General features: G+C 50.6%; 1 protein-coding gene across 1 annotated transcript in view; it reads left to right on the top strand.

Annotated features, from left to right (window-relative positions):
- LOC144827569 (uncharacterized) overlaps window positions 1–13,303 on the top strand; it is a 209,194-nt gene that overhangs the window by 65,259 nt on the left and 130,632 nt on the right. The window contains exons 6-9 of the mRNA XM_078685827.1: window positions 2,307–2,384; window positions 2,494–2,505; window positions 2,614–2,700; window positions 6,049–6,102. Coding sequence (XP_078541953.1) covers window positions 2,307–2,384; window positions 2,494–2,505; window positions 2,614–2,700; window positions 6,049–6,102 — 231 coding nt within the window. The remainder of the gene's footprint in view (window positions 1–2,306; window positions 2,385–2,493; window positions 2,506–2,613; window positions 2,701–6,048; window positions 6,103–13,303) is intronic.

The following is a 13,303-nucleotide window of genomic DNA, read 5'->3' as shown; positions in this document are numbered from 1 at the left end:
TCTCCCGCACCGGCCTGCCTGATGGGCCTGGGCGATCATCAAACCTCTCATTTATGCGGGCCTCTAATTCATCGACCTTCCCCAATCTCTTGTTAATTTGAGTCATTTCACGCATCATGGCCTGCATCATCGCCTCCATGCTAGACCCTCTTTTACCACCCCTTGGCCCCGGCATGGTCAACACGCCACTGCCCTACACTCCTAGTGTTATAATTCAGCTGACCGTGTGTTTTGTACCTTCACCAGCTGGAGGATATACAGGGGGCTGTAAGCACCATGGAACGGCAACCGCAACGCCCCGGCTTATCCGGTTTGTCAGGGGTGAGTAAACTCTAACGTAGACCCACCCGGCGGTGACCAGAAGCTATGGAATGCTAGCCCCCCGCTCTCCTCTTACCGACCAATCCTGCGTACTCCCTGCCGGTATCGGATCTGCAACCACGTCTCACGTCCCCCTCCTTGCGCTCCCCGTGAAGTGCAGCAATAGTGTCGTAAGTTGCCTGGAATAGAAGATAGTATCAACACCGGGGAATATGAGGCAGGAGCAGAGTTCTGTAAACAAAGGGTTGAACTTATTGGAGGCTTGAACCCCCCTGTTAACCACCCACAAGGCTGCCCTTGGCTGTTACCCTCACTTTAACTTAGTACAGTTGTAGCCTTGAATAAAACAACCCCTTTTCTGTAATTTAAAAATCACCAAATTGTTAAATTCACCAATTGCACAATATCCCTCACTTTAACTTAGTACAGTTGTAGCCTTGAATAAAATACCCCCTTTTCTGTAATTTAAAATCACCAAATTGTTAAAATCACCAAATTGCACAAAATTCCACTAGGGTCTCCCATCCAGGTCCTACCCTGGTCGACCCTGCTTAGCTTCCCCTCGCACTTGTGCCCTAATGAAACCAAATTTCTTAAGCCCGGTAACTAAAGCCGGCTGGGGGCGCCAGAACCGCACAACAAACAGTTACTTCGATCGAGCAGGGCGGGGGAGAACAAAGGAGTGGCCCGATGCCCCCGTGTCTTTGGAGATCGGCTCTTTAGCGTAAAAGGTGAGAAACAGGCAGTTAATACATTCGAGCAGGGCGGGGGAGAACCAGGAAATGGCCCGATGCTGCCACCACGCTACCTTGTCCCAGTCCCTCGTCGAGCCGCTCTTCAGCCCGCCCCAGACAAATACCTTAGACCGCTCTGCAACCTTCTACCGTGTCCTGTGACCAGGAAACTCCCTCGCAATGCCCGAAGCTCCGGCAGCCTCAAACCCTTCGGCAGCAGCCCGTCAGCTTCGTATTCCGACGCGGGAACGAGTTCCTCTCCGCAATCCTGGAAGCTCCAGCAGCTCAGACCTGTAAGAAGAAAACGAAAAAATCAAGAAGCCCCCGAGCGCGGGGCACGACACGCTGTGGGGGAGAGTCCAGGGAACAGAGGGTCTCCTGGGCGCTCCCTGCCTCTTTATTCCTAAGGGGCCCGAGGGGGGGGGGCGGCTACGCCCCCCACCCGGCCCCTCCTGCGGCCCGCCCCCCTGACCCGGAAGTCCTATAATGACATCGGGGCCAGGGAGGGCGCCACCCAATCGGCGGTGAGGCGCACCCGGAAGGGCACGCCCCACCACCGAGAGGCTTGGAGGGGGAGGCGGTCGCCGCGCCGCCATGCGGGCGGGGGGGCCAAGAGTCCCCCCTTTTCATTTGCCCTTTATCTCTACCCTACAAATTCATAAACTAACAGTACATTATAGAAAATATCTAAAGCAATAATTACATCCAGAAGAGTAAAAATACACGGATTGCCAGTCCCATAAAAATAGGTACACAAGTTCATGTGTGGGTGAAAAAACAAAGGTGATAGGTGGAATGCTTACAAAAGTCATAGCCAGCTGCTCGGCTTGTATTCCAATCCATCGTATTTTGCTCACTAGGCGACTACAAAAAGGGGTCAACTCTATGTAAACCAGACTAGCCCCGCTTGAATTGGAATGCCAGAACTGTCAGACCGCTTCTACAGATTAGAATTTTGTCACAGATAAGGAATGAAAGAAAATCCCTATTTGTTGAGATTTTCTTTACTAGAGTTGGGTGATGTTGGGAAACTCTTCAAACTTGCACAGTGCACGGTGAGCAAAGTGTGCCTTGTTCATCCAACGTTGTGGCCATGCTTTAAAATTTGCCCCTCCCTGATCACCAACTAGATATCTTAATTTTATCATTTGTCCGAGTGGCATAAATCGCCCACGTAGTGATCCCGAGGGATGGGAGCGGGTGGGCACTACAATCCTCATCACCACGTTTGTCTCTTTGGCTATTCTACAGGTTGATGTGCAGCAGCTTGAGCTATCCACAGACCCCGAAAGAGCTGCAGAGGAGACCTGCTGTGACCTGCCTGGAGTGGTGAGTGCCCAACTGTTGATTTAAAGATACCCTAGCAATTCACAATTATTTGACCTGCTAAACATTGACTTCTGTCTCCATTTTGTTGTCTTTCTTTCAACCTTCTCAGCAAGATGAACGGGTGAGTTGGAATAAATGTACTTCAACTTCCTAAAAATGTCGTTTGAATTGTTTTGTGGTAACATGAAGCCTGTTAATTACTAATGCACGGCTGTGTGGTTGCTTCAAGTGTGCCGATTTAGGGGATATTGCTACGCCTACTGACTGCAACTGCAATCCCGGAGAACCAGGATTCGAAGGCTTTGCTGGTGCCAAGGTAAGAGAGAGGCATTTACTGACATAATAGCAACCGAATTTAGGGGCATATTAACAAGATGTGCGATAATAAAAGCACATCGCACATTTCCATATCGCCGGCTGTCGCCGGATTTAATCGCACTGATAGCGCGTAATTATCAACGCGCAACACGTAGGCGAAATTAAATCCGGCGATAGTCGGCAATAGGGAACATTAGCGCATGAAAATAAGCGTTGTTTTCACGCGCTAATGTGTGCCTTGATAATATGGGGGGGTGGATTCAGCTTTATGATCCACACCCCCATGTTATCAATGCCTAACACCTGATCAAATCAGGTGTTGGGAGACCTGCAATAAACGAGTTTATCGCAGGTCTCCTTCTCCCAACGCCTGCCTTGATAATAGGGTGTTAACACCCCCAACCACATTTTACATGTGGTTGGACGTGGGAACGCTCACCCTGCATCCCATTAGCGTTATATATCGCCCCCAGGGCGGGGCAATAGATGACGTCAAGAATACGTCTCTAACTCAGGTTAGAGACGTATTGGTAATAGTGCGATGAAAAAAAAATGCGTTAGCGACTTTAAAAAGTCGCTAACGCATTTATCGCGGGCTTGGTAATATGCCCCTTAGTTCCCAATGTGCAATTATTCATATTTAAAAGCTCCAATAGGAAGGAGGTGAGCAGCAGATTGCAGCTTCTAGCTCACTGGGCATGACTTGATGCAGACCAGCGCAAACTCGCAGGTCTGGAGCAATTGGACGGCAGGTGAGTGCCATCTCCTCCTTCTAATCCCTAATTATTTACCATTATAATTCAGATCTTGGTTGAAGTATCCACATCACTTCATGTGGTTTCTCAAACCTTATTCATGGAGTCTGATCACTGCTTTACGATAGATAGCGTCATTCCATTTCGAAGTCTCTTGTAGGATTCATTCTTGGTTTTGCATGGATGGATACTTGGAGGTGGAATAGTTCACATTGAACGATGCTCACGGGCCATGATGCCAAGTGCAAGCCTTAGTAACCACCATTCTGCCTTCCACCCCCCCAGAGCCAGAAAACCCCCTCGAGCTACAATACGAGTGAGAAATCGGTCTATCCAGTGTGTGTCCCAGAGGCCAGGATTCATACTAGGTTTTCAGGATAGTCATGTAAAATTAAGTTACACTGAGTGAATCTAAGGGAACCTATTTACATTGGCAATGGTTATCTTCAGTCTCTGATAAGGATCCAGCCTTCCTGGACCTACATTGGACTCCTGACACGTCATTGTTAGTATTACCCATGCTTATTTATAGTCTGGTTTTCAGAAAAGTAGGCACACAGCTTATTTGTGTTTTTCTTGGTGCCCTTGAACCAGGGGTTTCTATTATAATGTTTCCAGTATTTACTCCCCCATGGATGACGTCTTCTTTGTAGCGCTACCAGGTGTCTCACATATTGTGTAGTATAAAAATGTACTAAACATCTTATTAAAGTCCTTTCCTAGGACCAATACCCCATAACAATTTTCCATTCTGAAAATTGGTTCAGGATTTCCACATTCTATATGTTTTCGAGAATTATTAAAAAATGACAGCTTTTCAAATAGCTAATTAAATTACTTAATTGCGGCTACTCTGCTCAATAGTCATGGAGATGCAAGATTATGCTACACACCCATGGAAGGTGCACACTTTACCCTCAATTGTTGAATTTATAAAGATAGTCAATGCGAAGGTTTTTAGTCACTTTAGAAACATTGGGACAGAAGTCGCCAAATATTCAGAATGTATTTTTCCAACTACAATTTCACTAGATTCGTACTTTTTGTGCCACTCTATGCGTCATAGCTTATTTGTGTCCCCTTGCTGCCTTAAACTTACTCCTGTACATTGACCGTATTTGTAAACATACTGGATATCAAATTTACTTTTTTGTCTCCACAGTGAAAACGTTTTTCTTCGTTTTTTGGGCATTTATCAAAACCTATTGGTAAATTTACACCAGGCTTTTTTGGCACTAACAATATGTTTCTGAGAAAGCTGGTAAAAGTGGTGACATAATTGTATCAATAACTGAAATTTCCACCCAAAAACTTTCCACTGGAGGAATTACTATTGCCACTCTGCAGTGTACGTTTGCAAAATTGGGGACCATTGGGAAGGGTTGTGAGTGTCCACAAACGAACGATTTAGTGGTTGTTGACAACCATTACTAAAGCCAAGCTTCATGTCCCTCCCACGGGAAACCCACGTTCCCACCACTGTAACTTACATTTAGTACTGCTTGAGTCTGTAAATCTAGACAGTCCATGTTCACAGATTGTCATTGTGTGACTAAAAACCTGGGATCTATAAATGCAGGTGGAGATTTTTGTTCACCTTATATATACTTTGGTGCCTAAACATTATGTGAATGGTGCCCGGTATGTCTAGCCTACAAGTTCTGTTGATTTTTAGAGCAGCAAAACCCTAATGTGCGTTAACATTGCTTCAAAAGCTGTAATCCATGAAATGGGAACCAGTCATAACTGTGACTCGATGGTAATCCTCTGTGGAATCTGTAACACATGCTTTCAAGGCAGGGACATAGGGTACAAGCTTACTTTGGTGCCTTTGGAAATGGCATTCGTTTGCAAATAACCAAAGTTAGGTGGACGTGACTTCACATGCCCTGTCGCCTCCTGATGACATCAAATGCAGCTGCAATCACAATGGCCTTACCCTAATAAAAGGCCACAGGGTATTTTAAAGAATTTAGGGGCATATTATCAAGTAACTGCGTTAACATTATCGCTGCTTTAGCGGCAGAAAACTGCTGCTAAAGCGGCGATAATGGGCTTGATATTACGCCGTTGTGATTTCCCATAGAAGCCCAGGTTCCGACCAGAACATGGGCTTCTATGGGAATTCACAACGGCGTATTATCAAGCCCATTATCGCCGCTTTAGCAGCAGTTTTCTGCCGCTAAGGTGGCGATCATGTTAACGCCGTGCTTGATAATATGCACCTTAATTGGGACTTTAAGGCTACAACAATAGTGAAACATAACAGGGCCAATCAACTAGCTACTAAAATTAGCAATTGTAAGATCAAACGGTTTGCAAATGATCCCACACTGATTGCAAACAACATCACATTTTAACAATGATTACAATTAGCTATCTTTAAATGGCTCCTGTATTATTCGATAATTGAGAGAGATCCTTTGTAATGCGTTATTTTCGAATTACTTACTTAAACTGAGGCTTACAGTCAGATGCCTTTTTTAATTACCATTAAAAAATAGGGGTGCCGGCAGCAGGTGGCAGGCTCCATAAATTCTAAGCTGCTTCCTCCAGTCACATACTTGAGTAACAGATGTTTTCTTTTCCAGGGCGAAAAGGGCAGCCAGGGCGCTGATGGACACACAGGGGCCCAAGGAAGGCATGTGAGTGAAGCGCACACGCTCTGATTTCTTTGCTCCTTGATTTACTCAGGAAGAAAATGACATGTGAAAGAGTCCATGGTTACCAGGGTGTCCTTTCCACTGCTTGCTCTTTCCACTAGGAACTATTTTTAAAGAGCTTAACAATTTTCTAGTATCGATTGGACATTGCAAACATTATTTGCAAGTAAAGCTGGTTTAAAGGATGTTTAATACTAGTTAACCAAGGCATTTTAATCAAATTCTCAATGTGTGCAAAATTGATTGTCTACCAGTGCACCTTTCCATTCTTGTTATATTTGTGCTTTTTTTCCTAAAGGTGTGCGATATTGGCAACATTTTCTTTTGTGAGCCTATGCAAAATTCTGTAAGCATGAAATGCATGCTTACATTCATTTCACACAGTTTGCCCTAAAAATATATATAGTACAAAAAATACAAGTGCTGTAGTGATTTGTATTGTTTATGTGCTCCTGCGCTGGATGGCATCATTTTGGGGATTTTGTTCAACAAGAGTAACACCAAATTCGTGAAATAACACAAAATTACGCCAGCATAATGGAAATTTCATCTGGGCCAACGTTTTTAATCGCACCTATCATAGCTGTGTGGTATGTGAAAGACATCGAGTTTTAGAAAGTTGACATGGGAATACATTCTGCACGTCGCTTGTCATTGGTGTTATATTGTTGGGGGGGCGTGGCTAAGGACGCAACGGGAATGGCCGCCTTGGGGTAGAGCTCCGCGCCGAGCTCCCCTTCCCGGCGCATTTCTCCGATAACACACAGCCTGCAGACGGCGGAAAACCACTGGCGCTGCCGCCGGACATCATTACCAATCACCCGGCCGACTTTGGGGACGATCTGCGCACCCGAGGTACACCGAGGATTCCGCGGAGCGGTGCCCACGGGCCTCGCTTCCGATCTCGGGAGGCGGCCAGGAAAGACCGAGGCTTTGGCGGGAGACGCAGGCCCGAAGTCGAGGCCTACACCACCTGAAACCACACGGCGCTGAGGTGGGGTGCGGAGACAGACAGCGGCGCCTGGCCTGCCCTGCTCGGACGACCCAATAACCGAGTGCTACCTGCCCAGACGCTAGACCAGCAGCGCAGCGGAGCGTGGCCGGGTGGAGTCGATCTCACAGGCACGTCTGGGACGCGGGGGAAGCGAAACTGAACCACCGGCCACGGAGGCCTACCCCCACCCGGACACCCAGCCCGTTCCCTAGGTGGCTGATAGCGGCGGGGCTAAACGGCCACGAGCAACCCACGGTGAGCAGCTGGACGACAGAACCGGCCTGACCAACAGCGCATCTGCTGCAGCGCGCCCACGTGCTGGCCAGTGACGGTGAGACTACACGGGCGCCCTCGGCCCAGAACACAGAACGCTCGCAACACCTCCTGCGCCACGTGAGTGCCACTGCAGCCCACATGGCCCGCCACTGTGCTTGACCCACCACTGAGAGACGCGCGCTGACCCTGCGCCAAGCACCAACCCAAGCACACCATCCCAATAGACGCCAGGCACCACAGGCCACAGTCACGTAGACGCGGACACGGGCACCTACCCACCTAGAGACCGTGAGCGCGACGAAGTAGTCACCTACCTCTCAGCCGGAAGACCACACGCCCAGGCGGGTCCTCTGAGGGTGGAACACGCTGCTGGACCGGGAACACCGAGGTGGTGCCGATGTCTAACGGGCCCAGAACACGGACCGGAACCGGCAACGCGAACCCGAAGGGCAAGATGGACAAGACCGGGAAGAACGCTGACCCGGACCAAACGGCGGCGAAACTGGACACAATGCTGGCGGCGATGGAGAGGCTCGAGGAATCAATACACCTGACCCGCACCTCCTTGGCCACCAAAATAGACAGCGTGGTCATCGACCTCACGCACCTGAGGGCGGACCATAAAAAACTAGCGGAGCGCACCACAGCCCTGGAAGGTGCACTGCAGACACTTCAGCCTCAAGCCAACCAGTCACATAACCACATACAGGACTTATTGAATAGGGTGGAGTTCTTGGAGGACAGAGCTGAGGACGCGGAAGGTAGGACCCGTAGAAACAACGTACGCTTGGTCGGGGTTCCGGAGAAATGGGAAGGGTGGACCCCGGAAGAACACATGGAACAGTGGCTGAAGGGCATTCTGCCGGAGGGAACGCTCTCCCCGCACTTTGTAATAGAGCGTGCTCATAGGGTCCCCACTAAACCTCTGACGACAGGCTCCAACCCGAGACCCATGCAACTCCGCATAATGAACTACCGAGATAGAGACTCCATACTGCGAGAAACACGCAAGCTCCAAGAGGTCCGGATCGAGAACGCGTCGGTAATGTTCTTTCCAGACTACACTGTGCAGGTCCAGCGGCAAAGGCATGACTTTCTGGCGGTGAAAAAGCGACTGAGGCAGATGGGCCTCCAATACTCACTGCTGTTTCCCGCGAAACTGAGGGTTGTAGCCGGGGAACGGACTCATTTCTTTACGGACCCCACGGAAGTGGAAACCTGGCTGGACAGCGGAGTGGACACAGAACCCAAAACAACTGCAGGTCCTGCACCCCGGCGGCAATCTGGAGGTAACCGACGGAGACGTCGACCCCGCCAGAGATCCCAGACTGGATCACAAGCAATGACAAGAGCTCCCCCTCCGGCGGAAACCAAGCGGCAGGAGAAGCAGGACGCCCTACGCCTGGTGATGGAACTCAGCGGATCCCCTGCGCGGAGCGAGGAGGCGGGCGGTAGCACGCAGGAACTCCAAAGTGACGATGAAGCCGTCTATGGTGTGCCGGACTCCCCAACCTCGGCGGAACGACCTGATGTCACTCCCCAAACGGCAGACTACATCAGCTAACTGCACGACGAGCACAGCAATTTGCAGATACCATCACGATTGACCACCACAACGGACCTGGAACGACGCAGTTGCAACGGGAACTGATTGTGGCAGCGTACTACACCCCCAACTCTGCACGCTGCACATGAGGCTCACACACGCCGAACAGCTCCTCAATGTACATGAGCCCATGAATCAGCATTGGTTGCCTACACTCGGCTGAAGTGTAACTGCGGGGGCGCTTCGCTTCGCCTGGTGGAAGTTCGGATGGGACACGTAATGTATAGAGCTTCGTGCATTTGCATAATGGGTTTACTGTCTGCAAGAGCGGCTCAGACTGCTACATTCCTCCCGGGAAGGCAATAGGCCTTCACCAGACAACTGTATTGACATAGAACCACGGTTCACGTGCCCATAGCACAAACACCCCCTTAGATTTGGATTCTGTTGCTCTCCTAGAGAGTATGGACGGGAGCACGTTTCGCATCCGACCTTTTGGTATTTTGAAGGTTCATAATGTTCATTGGCTTACTGTTCCGTTAGCCATATTTCCCTCCCCTCCTGTGGTCACAGTGAAATGGTGTGCCAACTTAGGCGTTTACTTTCTTGCAGGAACTGTTGGCATGACGGCGGGCACAGGATGCATGGGGTGGTGGAGGGAGGGATGGGTGGGGGGCTTTGTTGAAGTATCGTAATGTTAGCCATTAAAATATGCACGTGGAATGTGAGGGGTATACATACGCCATCCAGACGTTACCAAATCTACTCGTACCTCAAACGCCATCACATACAAATTGCCCTACTACAAGAAACGCACCTTAGCGCCACGGAAATTCCCACGCTACGGAGCAGGTGGCATGGACAGATATATGCTACAGGTTTCTCGTCGTATGCCCGGCGGACACTGGTATGGGTCAGGCCAGGCACTCCATGGACCACACAGGATGTACACATAGACCCCGAGGGCAGACACGTGGCAGTCCACGGTAGGTTAGATGGCAACCCACTAGTGCTGGCCTCAGTATATGCGCCCAACACGGGGTTGGCAGAATTCCTTACCCAGTTGTCACACACTCTGGCCCCTTGGCACGGAATCCCCTGGGTGCTTGGCGGGGACTACAATAGCTCACTGGATCTGACACTGGACCGCTCTCACCCTACACCGCCCAATTCACAGGCACAGCACACTACGAAAGCACTGCAGACATGGTCCACACAATGGGGTCTACATGATGCGTGGCGCACTCGCAATCCACACTCCAGAGTCTACTCCTACTACTCGGGAGCACACGCCCTACATGTACGCCTTGATCGATACATGGTGACCAGTGAGATCCTACCAAATGTCACGAATACCTATTACATGGGCCGCACGCACTCAGACCACAACCCACACTTACTAGAACTGACGTGGGAACAACCTCGGCCGCCGATACCCACATGGCGACTACAACCAGACCTATTACTGGACGGCACATTTAGGGGTTCCATATGCACACAGACAGCGCAGTATTTCGAAGACAATACAGGCTCAGCGTCGACGCCACAAATTGAATGGGACGCCTTTAAAGTGGTCCTCAGGGGACAATGCCTGGGCACCCAAGCCCACTCCCGACGGCAATTAGAGGCGGAACTCCGACGCCTAGAATCAGACTTGCTGCGAATAGAACAAGCAGCAGCCGCAGACACACACACTGACTTATTACAGGCACGGGCAGAACATGATAAACTAATTGATAGGTTGAAAAACATCAATGACAAAGCCCACTCGGCACGCACACATCACATTGGAGACAAACCTGGCAAGCTGCTGGTATGGCTGATACAACGCGAAAACCGCGAAACGCCAGTGACGGAGGTTCAATCAACAGCTGGCCCGACGGTGTACACGCAAGTGCAGATACACGAGGCCTTTGTGACACATTACGACACGCTATATAAGTCCCAACTTCTGACCACACAACCCACCATAACTGCGTATCTGGAAGATGTCACGCTGCCTACCCTAACAGATGACCAACAGGCCGACCTGGGGTCGCCGTTGCTGGCGGAGGAGCTCTGTGAGGCCATCTTTGCCCTCTCGAATGGCAAGGCCCCGGGCCCCGACGGGTTGCCGGCGGAATCTTATAAGGCATGCTCCGACATCCTAATCCCGGAGCTCCTCCGGGTGTATGCGGCGGCACTGGAAGACTCGACCTTACCCCAGTCTATGAATGAAGCGACGCTAGTATCCCTTCTCAAGCCAGGTAGAGATGGCACGCTCCTCGGCTCGTATAGACCCCTAGCGCTGCTAAACACAGATGATAAAATACTAGCTTCAACTCTCGCACGACGACTGGCAGGACTAGTGCCGGACTTGATACACGGTGACCAGAACGGCTTTGTGCCAACCAGATGCACCTCCCACAACATACGGAGGCTGTTCCGAGTGCAAACGTACGCAGTGCAGGACTGGCCTAGGTCGGGCTGCCTAGTCCTTGACCTAGAGAAAGCATTCGATTCGGTCGAATGGCTCTACCTACTGGCAGTGTTGCGTAAATTCGAGCTTGGGGAAGACTATATTGAACTGGTGGGATTGTTGTACAGACACCCTGTGGTGCGAGTCCGCACAGGCAAGCTGCTATCTGACGCCATTAGGGTGCGACGCGGCACCAGACAGGGCTGCCCGCTCTCCCCACTGCTCTTTTCACTAGCAATTGAACCCCTTGCTGAACTATTGCGCAACAAGGGCGCGCACTGGGGCATCCCACTAGCAGATGGCATGCACACGGTCTCGCTATATGCAGACGACCTCCTTTTGTATGTCAGGGACCTCACCCAAATACCACCAGACCTCTCGTAGATCTTCGAATTCTTCGAGACCGTGTCGGGACTCAGGGTAAACTGGGCCAAGTCAGGGGCGTATCGTTCAACCCAGACATTCCTGACCCTGCAATTATGATCAATGGCGAGCAACTGCCATGGCACCACACCACGTTCAAGTACCTAGGAATATACACCTACAGGGCGCCCCAGGACATACTGGACGGCAACCTGACACGAGCCATAACGTCCATAAGGTCCCAAATTGCCTTTTGGAAATCCCTACCGCTCAATGTCCCGAGCAGGGTGACATTGACGAAAATGATCGTTCTCCCCAGGCTCCTATATTACTTCGCTAACATACCAGTATATGTGCGGGCACACACCTTCAAGGAATTGGCATCCATGATCAGGGACCTGATATGGAACACTGGACGACCCAGAGTGGCCCTGCAAAAGTTATACGTGCCAATCAATGAGGGTGGCCTGGCAGTACCGAAGCTCAAACTTTACTATCTGGCAGCCCAGCTACAGTGGGTAACTGCCTGGCTCGCGGGAAACCGCCTGGAAGACACTGCCACGATTTCGGATGTGCTGACCTCCACACAGATACATACTCTTTTCCACCCCCTGACACACCCGAGGAGAACGGCCCAACTACACGTGGATGTGGCGCTGAGGTGTTATATCAGGGGCCTGCGGCTCACGAGACCGACCAAACCATATGCCCCAGCACTCCCGCTCCTAGGCACCCCCAGGTCCACTTCTATAGTCACTGAAACAGCACTGGAACACTGGACACGCACTGGAGTAGACACCATGGCGGACCTGTACGCCGATGGAGCTCTGATACCTTTTGGGACGCTGGCCGCTGACACGGGCCTCCCACCGGGGCAGTTTCTACAACATGCCTCCTTGATTTCGGCGTACACACGGCGGTGGGGTAGCATCACTGAGGAACTGCCAACACATCAATTGATACAGAGCCTACATGTCATGGGTAACGGTACACATGTGGTGCACTGGCTACATCAAGCACTGTTGTCACACACGCAACACACGCTACAACCGCTGCGTGACAAATGGGCGGCAGACAGAGAGAGGGACTGGACAGATAAGGAGTGGAAAATGATACTACTGGGCCCCAGGCACATACCCCGCAACGCACGCTTCAAACTGATCCAGTTCTATATACTACACAGAGCGTACCTCTCACCCAGCAAAATTAACCAATACTTCCCGGGTGCTACAGCCATCTGCCCGAGATGTGCGCTGGAAGGGGCGGACTTGCTACACATGCTGTGGCAGTGCCCCCAGATTCAGGCGTACTGGAGGGCAGTGCTAGTGATACTAGACAAATGCACGGACATGGCGATACCGCACACGTGGGAGGCATGCATACTGGGCCTATATAAACGAACAAAATTAAATAAAGTCCCATCTCGTTTCGGGGACCTTGGCCTCCTCACGGCAAAAAGATTGATCACAAAACACTGGAAGCGAGCTACCCCGCCCCTAGCGGAACACTGGCACACATCCCTGGACAACTGGGCGAGGGCGGAAAG

This window comes from Lissotriton helveticus, chromosome 4_1 (assembly GCF_964261635.1).
Source record: "Lissotriton helveticus chromosome 4_1, aLisHel1.1, whole genome shotgun sequence".
NCBI classification, from domain to species: Eukaryota; Metazoa; Chordata; class Amphibia; order Caudata; family Salamandridae; genus Lissotriton; species Lissotriton helveticus.
This window is presented reverse-complemented; position numbering and strand designations above follow the sequence as displayed.